The 20,137-nt window shown below is 39.2% G+C and overlaps 1 protein-coding gene across 1 annotated transcript in view; it reads left to right on the top strand.

The window, feature by feature from the left end:
* Nucleotides 1-20,137, top strand: part of ZNF277 (zinc finger protein 277) — a 135,560-nt gene that overhangs the window by 104,042 nt on the left and 11,381 nt on the right. The window contains exons 5-7 of the mRNA XM_055420855.2: nt 6,134-6,225; nt 13,022-13,132; nt 15,936-16,068. Coding sequence (XP_055276830.2) covers nt 6,134-6,225; nt 13,022-13,132; nt 15,936-16,068 — 336 coding nt within the window. The remainder of the gene's footprint in view (nt 1-6,133; nt 6,226-13,021; nt 13,133-15,935; nt 16,069-20,137) is intronic.

Below are 20,137 nucleotides of genomic sequence, written 5' to 3'. Positions count from 1 at the left end.
AGTCAAAGGCTTTGGCATAATAAATAAAGCAGAAGTAGATGTTTTTCTGGAACTCTTGCTTTTTCAGTGATCCAGTGGGTATTGGCAGTTTGATCTCTGGTTCCTCTGCCTTTTCTAAAACCAGCTTGAACATCTGGAAGTTCACGGTTCATGTATTGCTGAAGCCTGGCTTGGAGAATTTTGAGCATGACTTTACTAGCATGTGAGATGAGTACAATTGTGTGGTAGTTTGAACATTCTTTGGCATTGCCTTTCTTTGGGTTTGGAATGAAAACTGGTCTTTTCAGTCCTGTGGCCACTGGTGCATTTTCGAAATATGCTGGCATATTGAGTGCATCACTTTAACAGCATCGTCTTTTAGGATTTGAAATAGCTCAAACCGAATTCCATTACCTCCACTAGGTTTGTTCGTAGTGATGCTTCCTAGGGACCACTTGACTTCACATTCCAGGATGTCTGGCTTCAGATGAGTCTTCATACCATCGTAATTATCTGGGTCCTGAAGATCTTTTTTGTACAGGTTATCTTTGTATTTTACCAGCTCTTTATAGCCTATATGAAATGCTAATAAGAATTGGCATAAGAAGTGCCAATCTTTTATGAATAAGGGATAATCGAGTTTTTTATAAACTCCTCTCTGAGAATTTTATTTTGATTTTCAAGAGAGCATTCAGATTTGTAGTGTGTTTTATGTTGCACCAGGGGTATAGACCTAGTTATCTTGTATTTTTAAGACTATAGTAAGTTGTGCATAAAGGAGCTCATGTTCTATTAGTAGAGATGGTTGGGACATACTTTTCTTGAAGACTAAACAATTTAGGTGTCAGTGTAACATTATAAACTGTGGCATAAGAAGATATTGTGTCGATATTCTGTAAGAAATTTTTTTTTAATTGCCCTGCCTTTGCAGATATCTATGCCTTGGATTCTGAACTTGGTTTGTTTACTAAATAGAAAGGTTATTGTCATAGACTTTGTGTCTAAATATGCTACCCTTGGTACATTCTGGGAAAAAAAAGGAAATTTGATATTCAAATATGGCACCAAGTAGCTTTCTAACTTTAAATAGGTCACCCTAACATGTCTTTATGCTGCTGCTGCTGCTAAGTCACTTCAGTCGTGTCCGACTCTGTGTGACCCCATAGATGGCCTCCTACCAGTCTCCCCCGTCCCTGGGATTCTCCAGGCAAGAACACTGGAGTGGGTTGCCATTTCCTTCTCCAATGCATGAAAGTGAAAAGTGAAAGTGAAGTCACTCAGTCGTGTCCGACTCTTAGTGACCTCATCGACTGCAGCCTACTAGGCTCCTCCGTCCATGGGATTTTCCAGGCAAGAGTACTGGAGTGGGAACATCTCTTTATAGGGAGTTATTAAGTAGTTTCACGAGGTCCCTTTCAGTTCTCAAATTCTAAAAGGTTAGTACTGAGCAGTATTGGTCAGAAAGGAAATCTTATTGGAGACGTTAGGTGTGGTTAGTAGAAATAGAATATGTTAATGGAGAGATAGGAAAATAACCAAGAAGGAATAGGTAGAGTATGCATGTCATTACAATCACAAGAGTCAAATATGGGCAGAATACAAGTTGGAACTGAACAATTGGAGCAGAAAATCCGACTAAAGCTGAGCTACCTTAGATGCCATGTCCATTATTCCCAATTATAGAACTCTTTCTTACATTGATAATATTAAAATGAGAGAGGTCTTATGCAAATAAACAGAAAGCAGAGGTGAAACAACACATGGGTTTAAGCAGCTTCCCTTGGCAAAAGGTCTGGGAAAGAGTTTAAAAAGAGTTTGGGCAGTGAGCAGAAGGCAGATCTCGAAAGAATGAACTTAAATAAAAATGAAAGAAGTTGTATGGAGCCAGCCAGTTCAGGGATGATACATGAACACTAGAGTCCTTGTCTCTCTTACTGTGGTTGTAGGTAGGACAGATAAACTAGCCAAGAAACCATAGTACCACCACATGAGAGAAGCTCAAGGACGCAAATAGAACACAGCAGTTTTAGCTACTTGCCATTAAAAAGTGGCTTCTTGCTTTACTGCCCTGTCTATTCCATGCTCCTTCTAATTCACCAAAATGCAAATTAGGCTCTCCTAAGAAGAATTTTGGAGAAGGAAATGGCAACCCACTCCAGTATTCTTGCCTAGAGAATCCTGTGGACAGAGGAGCTTGGTGTGCTGCTGTCCATAGGATCACACAGAGTCGGACACGACTGAAGCGACTTAGCATGCGTGCATGTATTGGTGAAGGAAATGGCAACCCACTCCAGTACTCTTGCCTGGAGAATCCCAGGGATGGAGGAGACTGGTGGGCTGCCGTCTGTGGGGTCCAGAGTCGGACACGACTGAAGTGACTTAGCAGCAGCAGCAGAAAGAATTTACACACAGCTTCAGGTGTCTACACTTAGGTTGCACCAATTAGGGTCAACTGATAAAACTTAAATTTGGCCAAAGTAAACTGTAGATGGCTTAGTATCATTGTGGTTTAAACTCAGAAATGTGTTATGTTTGTGCTGAGTCAAAACCAGGGAAATATTCAGTAAGATATTTCTTTAGCCAACTTTGAGTTATATCATCACCAGCCTGAGAAATATGAGCCAGAATGATGATTTTAATAACTGTTAACTGGTATTTGGCCACCTCATGCAACGAGTTGACTCACTGGAAAAGACTCTGATGCTGGGAGGGATTGGGGGCGGGAGGAGAAGGGGGCGACAGAGAATGAGATGGCTGGATGGCATCACCAACTCAATGGACATGAGATTGAGTGAACTCCGGGAGTTGGGATGGACAGGGAGGCCTGGCGTGCTGTGATTCATGGGGTCGCGGAGAGTCGGACACGACTGAGCGACTGAACTGACTGACTGAACTGGTATCATAGTCCAGAAACAGGAGCAGGCCAAGAAAGCCTTACTGCAGGGTATTTAAAGTGATCTTTATCAAGAGCATTATCTGTTGGGTTTTTGTTGTTGCTGCTAACATAGTTATAATTATAGGGCTCTGAGATGTGTTTTCTCTTTTTTAGTTGAGTTATACATGTTTGTGAAGGTTCACTTTTCTTTTAATTTGATTCACTTACATAAAAAGCAATAATTAAAATTTTCCGATACATCAACTTTACTCCCTTTGTTTCTTTTGCTTTTATTCATCTACCTGCCACCAACAGAAAGCCATAAGCTTCATAAAGTAAAAAGTGTTCTTTTATATTTGCTGTGTGCCTGAAGTGTTGAGTAAGGTCTCTCCATCCTGTATGTCAGAGTTTCAACATACTGAGTCCAATGCTGTGACTTCTAGAATCCCCATTAAGGTTCACAGCCCCCGGAAACTCCCCTATCAGGCCTCACAGAGTCTTCTCCTATACATTGGTTGTGGTGGTGGTTTAGTCACTCAGTGTGTCCAACTCTTTCGATCTCATGGACTGTAGCCCACCAGGCTTCCCTGTTCATGAATTTCCCAGGCAGGATACTGGAGTGGGTTACTATTTCCTTCTCCAGGGGATCTTCCCAACCCCAGGATCAAACTCATGTCTCCTGCATTGCAGCGGATCCTTTACCACTGAGCCACCAGGGACTACCCCTATATGTATAGAGCTCAGTATTTGGACAAAGATATAAAGAATCCCAGTCCAGGTTTCTTGAGCTTTTCCTCTGAAGCTCTCTTCTGTCTAGTACCTTGTCCCACAAATTTATCTTGCTTTTAAAGTATGCTGAATGCCAGTCTTTTTTTTTTTCTTCTCCACCAACTAAGGTAGATATATACCCTTCATTTGGGTTTAACTTCCCTATGTTGCGATTTGGAAAATACTACCCAACAGAAAACTGGCAATGTATTATTTATTTTTACTCATCCATCACAGTGCTATTATCCATTTTCTGAAAACAGAATATATGAAGCAACTTGTTTTATACAGGAGAAGGGGAAGTCCAGTATCCATTATTTTCATCCTGACTGAAAGCAGAAGTTGATTGAATTGATTTTTATTGTGGCAGCTTCTTAATTTTTTTTCTTCAGTGGATTAATATTTCTAAATGTTTGGTGATAGATTTCCAGAAGTACCAATGGAATTTATTAAGCTTCTAGATACTAGTTCATTTTTAGGCTGTTCTGTTCTGTTCAGTCGCTCAGTCGTGTCCGACTCTTCGCAACCCCGTGGACTGTAGCCTACCAGGCTTCTCCATCCATGGGATTCTCCAGGCAAGAATACTGGAGTGGGTTACCGTTTCCTTCTCCAGGGGATCTTCCCGACCCAGGGATCGAACCCGGGTCTCCCGCATTGGAGGCAGACGCGTTAACCTCTGAGCCACCATATCCTACAAATATTTATAGAATCAGTAATAGACTTTATGAAGTTCCTATTTTGAGCTTCATTTTACAAGAGTAGCTGGAGAGTAGTATGCAGATGTAAAATAAGAACAGCATAAAACACTGTCTTTTAATTTCAAAGAGTTTTCATATCCATTCAGAAGATAAAGCAAGCAAAAGAGATGATGGTAAAGCAAGTTACCAATTATAGGGGAAGTGAGGTCAGATAAGCTCCTTAATTACCAGGAGACCAGTAAAGAGGCACGCCCCTCACTGCCCCTTTGATAAGAACAGTCACTGGCTGGAGCCTGAGGCTTGTGTGTAGGAATGTCAGTCATGTGCTGTTGTTCAGTCACTCAGTCGTATCCCACACCCCATGGACTGCAGCACGCTAGGCTTCCCTGTCCTTCACCATCTCCCAGAGCTTGCTCAAACTCATGTGCATTGAGTCGGTGATACCATCTAACCATCTCATCCTCTGTCACCCACTTCTCCTGTTCAATCTTAGCATCAGGGTCTTTTCCAACGTGTGGGCTCTTCACATCAGGTGGCCAAAGTGTTGGAGCTTCAGCATCAGTCCTTCCAATTAATATTCAGTGTTGATTTCCTTTCAGATTGACTTGTTTGATCTCCTTTTAGTCCAAGAGACTCTCAAGAGTCTTCTCCAACACCACAGTTCAAAGCATCAATTCTTCGGCACTCAGCCTTCTTTATGGTCAGTCATGTACGTAAGATAGAGGTCAAGCAGGGACTGGTTGGGCAGGGGATGTACAGAGAGCAGGAGAACAGCCGTCTTGAGTGGCCTGACCATACACATGTGCAATCTGAATTCTTTACACAAATTTCTGATCTTATCCTGTAAACAATGCTGTGATGTAATATTTTCATCTTAAAATTGAGAAAACACAGTATTATAGAGGTTAAATAAAATATCAAGTACAAGTGAGTTGTAGTTGTTCAATCGCTAAGTGGTGTCTGACTCCTTGCAACCCCATGGGGTGCAGCACACCAGACTTCAAATTTAGTTGTATTCAATGTTTCAGAGTCTGAACTCTAACTACTGTACTGTAGTTCAGACCTGACTACATGGCAGAAATGGGAATCAGCTTGGATCTTAAGGAACAATTAATATTTATAAGAATGAAAAAGCAAAGAGAAATAAAATCACCTCAAGGAAAAGCAAGGTATAGAACCACCTTGACTAGAATAGGATGTTACTGGTGCATATTTTAAATTATATGAATTGGAGAGTAACAAGATAATTGTACATGAAAATAATTTTAAGAGGTTTTTCTACCTGCCAAAGAGAGGATGAATATGGTAGAAAAAAGGATTAAAATCAGGCAGACCCTCTGGGAGACTTACTCATAGTAATCTCATAATGACTGACTAAAGACTGGATTCAGGGTGATGGCATTGGGATTGGTGGCGAGAAGTACATGAAAGTCAGATCAAGTAAAAAACATTGATCAGAACTTGATTACAAACTAAACTGAGAATTTCAGAAAGGAGCACATTTTTGCTTTTGGAAGAGTGAGATTGGGAGATGACTGATAAAGATAGGAGAAAGGACAAAGTCGGGAAAGGATGGTAAGACCCTGTTGACTTTGTTTGCTACATAGCTTCCAAATACTGTGTTGTCTGGCATTTAACTGTATGGACTTGGAGTTTAGGTACAAGAACAGGAAAGCAGAAATTTGAAATATCATCCGTGTTCATATACTTCCTTTGTGCCTCTCTCCAGTTTCCTCCCAACCAGACCATGACATTTTTACTAGCTAGCTATGCATTTATTAAAGATAACATAATATATCTTTTTCCTTTACAGAAAGAAATTCTGGAGCAACAGCAACAAGAACGAAATGATAACAGCTTTCATGGCATTTGTATGTTTTGCAATGAGGAATTCCTCGGAAACAGGTAGCTGTTATGTATGTGTTTAAATGTTACTGTTTTTCATCTGAAAACTTATCAAAATGCTGACAGTAGTGTTTTAATCTTATATAAAGTTACGTGGATTGGCTCAGTCCCCTTTCATATATCCACAGTAATTTTTTTTTAATACACCAAACATCAAAGATGGAATGTAGTTGCTCTAAGCAAAGTAGGGGAATAGTTTTTTTAAAAGCCAGAAATAGATTTGTGTTTAACGTTGTAGGGCTTTTTTTAAAATCCGTTGACAGGCCAAGACCATGTGCAACAGATGTGTTCTTCTGTATTAACTTGTAAACTCTAAACCTTCTGCAGCTTTTGGTGTTTTATTTTTAAACATTAAAAATGATAAAGATCTAAGGGGGAAAATAAATGGGAAATTGGTAATTCTGTCACCAACCCCAACTGGCCTAAAACCCAGTGATATACTCTGATTCAGTTCTAAAACCAAGCACATAGAGTTAGCATCAGACTCCACTGGAGAAGGGATAGGCTCCCCACTCCAGTATTCTTGGACTTCCCTTGTGGCTTAGGTGGTAAAGAATCCGCCTGCAATGCAGGAGACCTGGCTTCGATCCCTGGGTTGGGAAGATCCCCTGGAGAAGGTAAAGGCTACCCACTCCAGTATTCTTGTCTGGAGAATTCCATGGACTATACAGTCCATGTTATCGCAAAGAGTTGGGCACGCCTGAGCAACTTTCACTTCACTTCACTTCCCTGTGGGTTTAAGGGCATCATCCCCTACAAGACTGCCCCCTCTGTAGACACCACACAAGTGCACTTTTGACCAACTGGCTACAAATTCAGGGATTTCCACCAATAATTTGCTTAGGTTCATTAATTCACTAGAATGACTCACAAAACTCAGAAAAGTGTTAGCCATAAAAGATACAGATCAGGAACAGTCAGATTAAGAGACACATAGAGCTGGATCTGGATGGGTCCTAAACACAGAACTTCTGTGTCTTCTCAAAGAATCACAATCTATCACCTCCTGGCACATCAGTGTATTCACCAACCAAGAACCTTCACTGAGTTTTGGTATGCAGAATTTTTACATGCTTCATTATGTAAGCATGCTTAATTTAATTATGGAACTTAGTCTCCAGACCCTCTGTCCTCTCTGGAGGTCAGGGTAACTCTGGGTCCCTAAACTTTGATCACTTAGTTATTTAGTCTTTCTGGCATTCAACCCCTATTCTGAAGCATTCTAGAATCCTACCACAACTCACTTTATTGGCATAACAAAAATAATCTTAGGGAAATTCCAAGGGTTTTTGAAGTTCAGTGCCTGGAACCAAAGACAAAGATGAGACAAAGTTCTTTTTATACAACAGTAATATTTACAAGTGAACATTAACTTAAATACAAGTCATGAAGTTGTAACCTCTAGGAAATGGGAATAGTTTTAGTGACAACAGAGTGGACAATCATTCTGCTGCCCACTTGAAGGAAAGCAGTCTTTAGTTTAAAAAAACTGCTAAGCACAGGAACTGACATTGTTGTCTGAAAAACATTGAAAAGGAGGGGGTAACTATTTGTTTGAATTTAGAAAAGGGTTTGGATAAAGCATCAATGTTGAAAACACCAGTTATGAAGATTTGATACTCATATAGATCAGTTAGCATAGAGGAAAACCTATGCCAAGGCCAGTCATTATGCTTTTAACACTGTCTATTTCAAAGAGATTTGTGGGGATGGCAGTGAGGACCACCTCCCTATCAAAAAATTTACCAAGCACTGCTACTTCCTTTTAACATGTTATTTCTGATTTAACATTAAGACTATTATTAATCCAGTGAGGAGCCATGTGACTATTATTAGGAATCTCTAGTATTAAAAATCTACAAATATTTTTGTTTTCTATAGGTTAAGTTTTTGTGATAAATGTAGATACTGACATGATTTGAAATGTATATCCTTATGATTTATATTAAAGTCAGGGATGCATGGGTATCAGGATATAATGAGTGAAAGTTTGATAGAGAAAGGCAGTCAGCCTGTTGCAGAGACAGAAGTTTGCTTTATCTTGCACCGTACAACCAAGTGCATGTGCTTGTGTGGGTACTCACTCTTCTCCGACTCTTTGCAACCCCATGGACTGTAGCCCGCCAGGCTCCTCTGTCCATGGAATTTACCAAGCAAGAATACTGGAGTGGGTTGCCATTTCCTACTCCAGGGGATCTTCCCAACCCAGGGATCGAACCTGTGTCTCATGTGTCTTCTCCATTGCTAGGCAGATTCTTTATCACTGCACCACTTGCCAGGTAGCTTTAACCAATGATAAAGATAAGCAATGTCTTATTTTTATAAAATGTCCCCTTTCCTTCTGCAGCTCTTGTTTATGAAAGATCTGTTTATAATGAAAGATTAACAATACAACCTGATTCCAGCTATGCACGATATTAGCAATGTTTGAGGATTATATTTGTGTTCTTCCAGCCTGGGCATAAAAAGAATAGAAAAACATATGGCATGGATCATAGTCAAGGACAGAAAAATGAGGACATTCTTGCGATCCTATGTTTATGTTTGTTGTAGTGTAATTACTGATGAGATGGGATTTACTTACACCATTTTGCTGTTTATTTTATTTATTAAGAAAGTAATAATTTTTAAAAAATTTCTCTCCTCCATTACTGCCTTCTTTTTTGTTGAGTAGACATTTTCTAGGGCACCATTTCAATTCCTTTGTTTCTTTTACCTTATTTTTTGAGTTATTTTCTAGTGGTCTACTCACTATCCACTATAATTCACTGGGGATTACAGTTGACATTTTAACTTGAAACAGTTGAACTCAGATTAATACCAGTGTACCAGTCCATTCTAAAGGAGATCAATCCTGGGTGTTCATTGGAAGGACTGATGCTAAAGCTGAAACTGCAATACTTTGGCCATCTCAAGCGACGAGTTGACTCACTGGAAAAGACTCTGATGCTGGGAAATGTTGGGGGAGGGAGGAGAAGGGGACGACAGAGAATGAGATGGCTGGATGGCATCACCGACTCTGTGGACATGAGTTTGAGTGAACTCCAGGAGTTGGTGATAGACAGGGAGGCCTGGCGTGCTGTGATTCATGGGGTTGCGGAGAGTCGGACATGACTGAGCGACTGAACTGAACTGAATTTCAACAACACACAAAAAATTTGCTCCAAGATGGCTTGCTCCTCCCCCACTCCTCTGTGCTATTGTTGTCACATAAATTACATCTTTATACATAATAAGCTCATTAACATGTCTTTAAAATTTTGTGTTTACTTCAGATATGGGAAGAAAAGATTTATAAACAGAAATTCATTTATACTGCCTTTATATATTTGACTATGTGACTACCTTTACTGGTGCTTATTTTTTTAATGTATATTCGAATTACTATCTAGCATCATTTTATTTTATCCCAAAGGATTTGTTTTAGTTTTTTATTGGGCAAGTCCTTTAACAATGAATTTTCTCAGGTTTTATTATCTGGAAATGTCTTGATTTCATCTTCATTTTTTCTCTTGGTATGAGTCTCTAATTTAGTCTACATGAAGTTTGTTGGGCTTCTTCAATGTTTGAGTTAATGTTTTCCATCAAATTTGTGGAGTTTTTAGCTGTTATTTCTTCAAATATTATTTCTGCCTCTCTCCTTTTTGCTTTTGGGGAATCCTATTACACATAGATTGATAGATGTAATAATCTCTGAGGCTCAATTTAATTTTCGGCATTATTTCTTCTTCTGTTCTGAAGACTGAAAAATCTCAATTGATCTTCAAGTTCATTGATTCTTTGTTGTTCCAGTTCAAATTTTCTTTTGGGCCCTTCTAGTGAATTTTTCATTTCAGTTAATATATATTTCATCTCCAGAATTTGTATGTTTTGTTGAATTTCTATCTTTTTATTAGTATTCCCATTTTGGTAAGAGTATCCTTCTCATACCTTTCTTAGTCATGGTTTTCTTTAGTTCTTTGCACATATTTTTATAATCTAATTTATCTTATGATCTTTGTCTGTTATGTCCAACATTTGGGCTTACTCAGAAATAGTGACAGTTTCTATTGACTACTTTCTTTTCATATGGTATATGGTTTCTTTTCTTTGCATGTCTTGTAATTTGTTTGTTGAAAACTCAACATTTTAAGTAATGTGATAACTACAGAAATTAGATTTGTACCCTACCCAACCAGAGTTTTTGTTGTTGCTATTTGTGTATTTTGGGCTTCCCTGATAGCTCAGAGGTTAAAATATCTGCCTGCAATACGGGAGAGCTGGGTTCGATCCCTGGGTTGGGAAGATACCCTGGATTAGGAAATGGCAACCCACTCCAGTATTCTTGCCTGGAAAATCCCATGGACAGAGGAGCCTGGTGGGCTATACTCCACGGGGTAGCAAAGAATTGGACACAACTGAGTGACTTCACTTTTCACTTTTGTGTATTTAGTGAGTTTCCTGAACTAATTCTCTAAAGCATGTATTCTTTGTCAAGTATGGCTGCTGAACATATCTACTCAGCTCAGTGTTCAATGATGATATGGCAGCAAGCCTTGAGAAAATATATCTTCTTTCCTTTGCCAAGGAGTTCTGTGTTTGGCCTGGGACCTATATTCAGTGCTCCATCAGTTTACAACTCTGCCTTAACCTTCACTTCCTGCTTGTATAGAGTCTCAGAGTCAGCCACAGGTGAGAGATTAGGGTCTTCTCAGGGATTTCTTTGGGATGCACACAGCCCTGCACATGTGTGTTTCTAGATCCTTAGAAGTGTGCTTGAACTTTGTTGAAAATCCCCTATGATCATCTCATTCCCCAGATTTTCCTTTTAAGTTTTGTGGCCGACCAATCATTTATCCCAATTGATACTGCTTCAGGCAAACTGCATTGTTTAACTATGTATAGAAACCTTTAGTCCTACAATGAAACAAGGGAGAAATATTTGAGAAAGGAAAAATGCATTGGCTTAGCTGCCGTCTCCTAATTTATGGACCCTAGATATCAAGCCTTTAGGGCCCAGAGAAATTGAGAGCAGTAATCTCCCATAAGTACATTCAGTACAACTCTTAAAAGTGAGAGATCCTAATGCCACACGGACTCAGTTCAGTTCAGTCCAGTCGCTCAGTCATGTCCAACTCTTTGCAACCCCATGAATCACAGCACGCCAGGCCTCCCTGTCCATCACCAACTCCCGGAGTTTACTCAAATTCATGTCCATCGAGTCGGTGATGCCATCCAGCCATCTCATTCTCTGTCGTCCCCTTCTCCTCCTGCCCCCAATCCCTCCCAGCATCAGGGTCTTTTCCAATGAGTCAGCTCTTCGCATGAGGTGGCCAAAGAATTGGAGTTTCAGGTTTAGCATCAGTTCTTCCAATGAACACCCAGGACTGATCTCACAGACTAAGGTGAAGTAATCCTTAATCCTCCTAATCCATCCATCAGCCTTGAACCAGCTGTTAATGATTGCTGAATCCTTCCAGGCACAATATAGGGTCTGGATCTAGAGGCACTGAACTCTGCCCCAGTGCAGCCTTGAGGTTAGGGGAAGCTCTCCAACCGTCTGCCTCACACCCATCCCAATCCCTACAAGAGGACCCCACCTCTGCTTCTGCCTGGACCCTTCCACAGCCTGGCGTCATGCCTAGAACCCCTAGAAAAGTCCAGCTCTGTCTGGGCTGTCCCTGGGGGATCCCCCTACAGGCCCAAAAAGTACTGTGGAGTAGTCCAGCACATACTAGTTTTATTCAAATTTGTCTGTAATACTTAAGTGGTTGTTCAAATGGACATATGAACTATGAGATTCATAAATGTGTCTATTATATAGTAAAGAAAAAAGTCAAACATTTTCATGAAGGTGGTTGCTATATTTCACTTTCTGAAGAGAAAAAAAACAATGAAAGCAATTTGGAGCCAGCTTTGTGTCTAAACAAGTTAGAAAAAATGAACTGTGTAATGTCACTGTACATAGTATGTCATTGGTATGTGTACTAATAAGTCCCCAAAAACCGTCACCTTTGTTTTATGAACTAAATTTGTGGTAAACACCCAAAGTATGTATTTTACACATAAGATTTTTTCTGTGTAAAAGTTACATTGTATTACATAAATTAAAATTTTCCTTCTATACGTGAACTGATCAAAAAGATGGTCATTGTGTATGCAAGTTATCATAACCCTTACATGAAATTAGATATGTGAGCTGTGGATTCCAGTTTTGCATCCAATGATAAGCTAACTAAATGTCTGTGATTCTCAGTTAAATTTGTTTATATATTTCTCTTGAGCAGTTGTCTCTTCCTCATTAATTGGAAGAGTAGGCAAAGCACATTTATTTAATAAAGGACAGATACTCAATTCACCAGTAGAGTGTAATCCTGCTCAGTGGCAGATTGTGGAACAAATTTGGACTCCCTTTAAAGAACTGATATGTTTACATGCATACTATAACACAGACTTCCCTGGTGACTCAGTGGTAAAAAATACACCTGCCAATGCAGGAGATGCAGGTTCCATCCCTGAGTTGGGAAGATTCCCTGGAGAAGGAAATGGCAACCCACTCTGGTATTCTTGTCTGGAAAATCCCATGAACAGAGGATCCTGGTCGGCTACAGTCCATGGGAATAGCAAAGAGTCAGACATGACTTAGCAACTAAACTTCATAACGTATTAACTCTTTCATAGCCCAAATGTGTGTGGCCATGTTTAACCTTTGCTTGTCTTCTAATTAGTATTGTTATCATTATACAAATGCTACTCCTGACCTGATGTGTTCCTAGATGAGTGATAAATAATGCAGATTGCTCAAATTTCTTCCTAGATCTGTTCTTTTGAACCACATGGCCAGAGAACATGCTTTCAACATTGGATTGCCAGACAACATTGTAAACTGCAATGAATTTCTGTGTACGTTACAGAAAAAGCTTGACAAGTAAGTACATTTTTATGAAACACAACCTAAAGCTATCTTAATCTTAGAGTCCATTGTGAATTTTTAAAAATTAATAGTCACAAATAATTAAAGAAATAGAATTTTCTCATTTCTCATGTTGGAGGAGTTCACATATTGTATGACAGTCTTTATTTTGTGTAGATCATATTGCCTTTTAGTCACCTTTAAATATAAATGTCATATGTAGCAAACAATGTATATACCACTATAAGGTATGTTATATAGGATATGAAAAATATACTTACCAGCATAAGAAAGAGAATGTTATTATGTCCCTTGAGTCTCCCTTTGTTCCCTTCCTCATCATTATCTCCCTGAGTAACTACTATTCTTCACTTTGGATTCATAATTTCTATACTTCTTTCTATAATTACTCTACACATTTAGTAAAGTCAAATTCCTAGATGTTATTCAACTTTAGATGAAACATAGCATCCTGCTTGTATTTTTTTTAACTTTAGTGTTAATTTACAGTTATATATCATAACACTCCACTTTTCTTGAGGTTATATTCTGGCTGTTTAACTTGTAGAAATAGGGAAGAAATTTCTCTACATCACCAAAATGTCTTTCAAAAATCTGTTCACTCTTCTTTCTAAGAAAGGGCTCAAGATTTTACTCTCAAACCCTAGTTGTATTCACTTAAATATAGTACTAATGAATGTGGTGTCTCAGCCCACAACATTTGGAGCAATAACATTGAGCAAGAAATACCCATTATAAAATTCTAAATTCAAATTTTGGTATCAACAGTACATTAAAACAAGTCTCTTTACTCTTTTAATGAATGATCCTTCATTTATAAAATAATACCAGGTGTGTTCTCTAGCAAGACTAGCAGTAATGAATATCCTTAATCAACTTATTTCCCATAAATTGTTTACTATAAAAGAATATAGTTACTTCTGTGGCATAAAAAATAAAATGAGATGTTGTTTGGTAAAGATAGAAATGAATTCAAAAATAGCAACAAAAACTTATTTCAGTCATTTTGTTGTCAAACCCAAGTTCATGTGCCAAACACACAGTTGGTTTGACCAAGCAAACCAAAATATCAGTTTAACACAGAAAGGTTTATTGCAAGGGCCACATAAGGAAAACAGGTGGCTCATGCTCGAAAGACCAGAGCTCCCTAATGGGTTTCAGGGAAGCAATTTTGTAATTTAATTTATTTAGTTTTTAATTGAAGGATAATTGCTTTATAGAATTTTGTTAGTTTCTGCCAAACATCAGTCATAGGTATATGTATGTCCCCTCCCTCTTGAACCCCCCCTCCCATCTCCTTCCCCAGCCCACCCCTCTAGATAGTCACAGAGCCCCTGTTTGAGTTCCCTGAGTCATACTGCAAATTCCCCCCGGCTCTCTATTTCACATATGGTAATATAAGTTTCCATGTGACTCTCTCCATACATTTCACCCTCTCCTTCCTCCTCCCTCCCACCACCCCATGTCCATAAATCTGTTTTCTATGTTTGATCACCTTATGTACAATTCTCTGATTGATTGATATTGAGGTAACAGGGTGGTGTCACAAAGGTTAACATTATCAATCCTCAGGTTCCAGTAGATCTGGAGCCCACATACCCATGGTCATCAGGTATTTCAAGAAGGAACTAAAGATTCCATGACTGCCATATGGCTGATTTACTATTCAAATTCATGCAAATTCTCCTGACCCAACTGCTGTTTTTGTCACTACATGTTCCTATCTTGTCAGTCATTAATTCTTGAGACAGACTTTTGTGTCTCAGGGGAGGCCTGGAAGACTGCAACTTTTCTACAGGCAAGAGGCAGGCAGAGGACATGGTGGAAGGGCTGCGTCCTGGGAATGCCCCATCGTGTCCTGTTCGGTTATAATTTTAGTGTTTTCATGAATTCTTTGTGACTAGAAAGTAGAACTCTTATGACTGTTGGGTAAAAGTTCCAGGCAGTATCAGCTGTCCAGCTTAGTATGAGAAAAGACATTTTGCTAGTAATCTGTTCGAAATTGGTCATTACTGCCCCATTAGGTAATGATTCCCAGTTAGGGGAAATACTCTAGCAGAAAGTACATGTGAATGATAAGATAGTAAAAGTAGCACTTACTATGTGCCATGAATATGCTAGGCATTTTATTCATATATGTATAAATAAAACATGGTTTAAATGTGTTCATATATTGTTCATATTTTGTGTAAATTATTCTCATGGTTATGAATTTATGTGTATACATTGTCATGAGTATTCTCTAAAATATAGGTGTTATCTTCAGGTTAGAGATCAGAAAATTAATGGTAACAGAGATAACAAGTAACTTAACCAAGTCCCACAGCTGGAGCTAGGAGTTAGACCCTGCAGATCAGGTCACAGGATATGCCAAACCACAGACTAATCATTACACTCTGTGGAAGCAACCATTGCTAGTTATCATTATAATTATTTGAAGAACATACCTTCATTTTCACTTTTAGAATAGATATTTCAATTCAATTAGTAAAGCACCAAAATCATTTTTGGGTAATTGATATCTTTATCATAGTTTTAACTAAATAGCCACGTTGGCCAGTATAGCCAACTATAAAATAAACCACAACACACATCCTCTAAAGTCAAATGAATAAAGTGAGAGGGATTCCAAAGAGGATATTGTATCCCATTTGATAACTCTATGAGACCTAAAAAATGAGTAAATTTTAAGACCCAGTAATAACTGAACTGAACTGAATAATAATAATAATAAAGGTCTGCTGCAACAACTATTCAAGGGACTTATTTAATCTCAGTGTTTGTGTCTTTCTTGTAGCTTGCAGTGCTTGTATTGTGAGAAGACCTTCAGGGACAAAAATACACTTAAAGATCATATGAGGAAAAAACAGCATCGTCGGATCAATCCTAAGAACAGAGAATATGACCGATTTTATGTCATCAATTATTTGGTAAGGCTTTCTTTTCTCTTCATAATTTAAAATTCGACTGCCGGTCTACAAACATCAAAATGTGGTTGAGGGATACTTTCAAGCAATGGTTAGTTTACAAAAGGTAACGTGATTTGACTTGTCTCTGATTTGCCAGGTCTTTATATAGTAAAAAGGTTGTGTCTCTAGAACTCCTAGGGTATCTTGTGCAAATAAATAAATGTAAAACATCTGTATAGCCACACATTGCCCCCTGTTTATTGTCTGTTACCTTTAGCACAGGGACTTCTATATTCTATATACTATTGTATTCTGTATACTATGTGTATGTATGTATGTTAGTTGCCCATGTCCAACTCTTTGCAACCCAATAGACTGTAGCCCACCAGGCCCCTCCTTCCATGGGATTCTCCAGGCAAGAACACTGGAGTGGGTTGCCATTTCCTTCTCCAAAACAACTATAGAAAGAAAGAAAGTGAAGTAGCTCAGTCGTGTCCAACTCTTTGCGACCCCATGGACCATAGCCTACCAGACTTCCCCATCCATGGAATTTCCCAGGCAAGAGTACTGGAGTGGGTTGGCATTTCCTTCTCCAGTATACTATATACTTCTGTATATATTAATACAGGGACTTCTATATTCTTTTCTAAAAACATTGTTGACTTCTGGGTGTGCTGGGTGCTGTGCTAGATAATCGTTTATAGTCTATTCACTAATGCCCTTTTCCCCCATTAAAATATCTTTGCCTTTCTTTCCCACACACAAAAATATATATATATAACTAGTAGGATGGATTGATGGAGTTACCGTGTCAAGTATTTTAAATACTTTGTAAACTCTCCTTGCCCAGAAACCTCCATACCACTTACTGGTCTCTGTAGATTACAGTCCTTTTTGTGTAAGAAGAGGTATTCAGTTGGAGGCAAATGTCCTTCTCTTTAGGTGCATTTGGAAATTTAAAAAGAGATTTTTGACTGACACACTGAGCGGAGAGTGCTACCGGTCCTGCCCCCAGTCTGCTGATTTTTATTTTACGTATACATAGCCAAGGAAGGAAACTCTTGTGGGAAGGGAGACCCTTTCCAGGGGTCCGAGAGTGGACTCTTGTCTAACACTTGGAAATGAATTGTCCAAGGAGATTCTCATGCTGACAAAGCAAGAGTATTGAGAAGGGGCACCAGGGGGAGAGCAGCAAAATGAAGCCAGGAGAACCACTCTGCCACATGGCTCACAGTTTCAGGTTTTATGGTAAGTGGTTTAGTTTCCTGGTTGTCTGTGGCCATTTTGACTCGTGGTTATTCTGATGGCGCACACATCTCTCAGCTAAAATGGATTTCAGCAGGAGGGATTCTGGGAAGTTCGTAGGACATATGGACTGGCATCTCCTCTCTCCTTTGACCTTTCCTGAATGCTTCCGGTTGGTGGTAACTTGTTAGTTCTGCATTACTTCCCAGGACCTCCTGTTGTATGATAACTCATGCAAGGTGGTTGTTATCGTGCCTGTCTAGGATTGGCAGTTTCAGTCAGTGGTTCTCTAACAAAACTACTCATGACAAGAGAAGGAGTTAAGTAATTCTGCATTGGAATTGAAAGAAAGATGAGGAGTTCCAGTTCTAACAGCTTTCTAAAGCAAATAGAAAGTGGTTTTTGCTCTTAATTTGAATTTTAATCCAAGTCCATTGGCCACAAAAGGCATAATTGATAATAATGAGCCATTTTATCTATTGGACAGAATGCATATTCTGAATTATGTTGGAAGTCTCTGCTTTAGGATAAAATTTTTGCCTGTTCTAACTAATCCTTAGCATATTAAAATAAAATTCCCCTTGAGAAATAAGTTTAGCATGTGTTTAAAGATTGTCTCTGAGAGGTTGCCATGGTTTGCTCCAAATGTTTTACAACTAGCTAAACGTAAAGGCACCCTTTGAGTCTTTCGATCTTCTCATGAAATCACTCAGTCATTAATTCCTACAGCAAACGCTACTTCAGGGCCCAGCCCAATCCAATAGGGAATGGACTTCAGTGTTAGCTCTAAGAAATATTCAGCTACTGCAGGAAGCTGTGGAAGCAATTTAATGTGTTCCTTCTGGGGCTCTTTTAAGCTAATAGTCCAAAGTTTAGGATTATCAGAACATTGTATATAGCTGGAGGTGTTTATCTTTTAGAGACTTCAGAGAAACTGCTCACTCAGATTCTGCTGGCACTTTTAGAAAAGTTCGATACGGGCATCAAATAGTGCGACTGTGAAAACTGGAATTATCCGTGAGGACCAGCTGGCTCTCGATGAGCGTGCTAGATTGTACTGCCCACAGAGAGCCCAGATTTCATGTGGGATGAATCGTGGCTTGAAAGAAGTACTTCAAGAGAATGTAAAGTTTTTAATAACATATAAAATGAAAATTAAATCACTTCAGGGTAATATTGATAAATTTTTTTAAGACTTTTGGTGGGGGGGTTTCAACCTTTTATTTTGTATTGGGGAATAACTGGTTAACAATGTTGTAATAGTTTCAGGTAGACAGCAAAGTATGTCATGTACATGTATCCATTCTCCCTGATTTGGTTTTAATTAGCAGCTTTTGAGTACCTACTATGTGCCAGGTACAGGCTTCCCAGGTGATGCTAGTAAAGAGGTAAAGAACCCTCTTGCGAATGCAGGAGACATAAGAGATCCAGGTTCAGTCCTGGGGTCAGGAAAATCCCCTAGAGGAGGGCTTGGCAACCCACTCCAGTACTCTTGCTTGGAGAATTTATTGACAGAGGAGCCTGCGGGGGCTGTGGCCCATAGGGTCGCAAAAAGTAAGACACGACTGAAGCAACTTAGCACTCATGCACGGATGTGCCAGGTACTGTCTTAGGTATTTATATTAAGTCATTTACTCTTAACCACATCCCTGTGACACAGGTTCTGTCATTATCCTCTTTTACAGATTAGGTAACTAAAGCATAGAGAAGTTGAGTAATTTTCCCAGGGTCACATAGCTAAAGATTTCTGCATCAGCTTCCTGCAATATTTCCTCAGTTTTTACAATTGAAATAGTATACCAGTACCCACCTCTTATACTCTGGGTTGGTGTGGGGATTTGGTCAGTTAATGGTGGTAAATTCTTAATGATCAACACACATACACACCCTTTGCCTATTATCTTTTATACCAAAGTAGATGACCCATGGCCAGGGTAAAGCTGACTTTAATCAGTTCCTTAAGGGCTCTAACCCACAACCCTAGCCATCTTAGCTGTCTGTGCTTTTCCATTGAGGCCAACGACAATAAATTGTTTTGTTTCTGGATTTTTTGGTTTTGTTTGTTTTTTCCTTTTTTGACCACACTACACAGCTTATGGGATCTTAGTTCCCCAACCAAGGATTGAACCCATACCCTTGTCAATGAAAACTCAGAGTCCTAACCACTGAACTGCCAGGGAAGCCATAGGAAAGATTTGTTTTAAAAAACTTAAAAAGTGTTATGACGTCTTGTTGTTGTTGCTCAGTCACTCAGTTGTGTCTGACTCTTTGGAACCACATGGATTGCAGCACGCCAGGCTTCCCGGTCCTTCACTATCTCCCAGAATTTGCTCAGACTCATGTCCATTGAGTCAGTGATGCCATCCAACCATCTCATCTTTGTCATCCCCTTATCCTTCTTCCCCCAATCTTTCCCAGCATCAGAGTCTTTTCCAGTGAGTCGGCTCTTCTCATCAGGTGGTGAAAGTATTGGAGTTTCAGCTTCAGCATCAGTCCTTCCAATGAGTATTCAGGGTTGATTTTCTTTAGGATTGACTGGTTTGATCCCTTTGCTGTCCAAGGGACTCTCAAGAGTCTTCTCCAGCACCACAGTTTGACAGCATTATTAATTCTTCAACACTCAGCCTTCTTTGTGGTCCAGCTCTCACATCCATACATGACCACTGGAAAATCCATAGCTTTGACTATATGGACCTTTGTTGGCAAAGTAATGTCTCTGCTTTTTAATACACTGTCTAGGTTTGTCATAGCTTGAAAATGATGTAAACTTACATTTAGAAAGAAGTGAAAAAGCTAATAACATCTCTAAAGATGTATCAGTGCCTTAAGCTAGAGGAGTGCTTAT

The sequence above is a fragment of the Moschus berezovskii genome, chromosome 3 (genome assembly GCF_049115385.1).
Source record: "Moschus berezovskii isolate FMDL1 chromosome 3, NW_MosBer_1.0, whole genome shotgun sequence".
NCBI lineage: Eukaryota > Metazoa > Chordata > Mammalia > Artiodactyla > Moschidae > Moschus > Moschus berezovskii.
The sequence above is the reverse complement of the archived record's forward strand: the minus strand, read 5'-3'. Positions and strand labels throughout refer to the sequence as shown.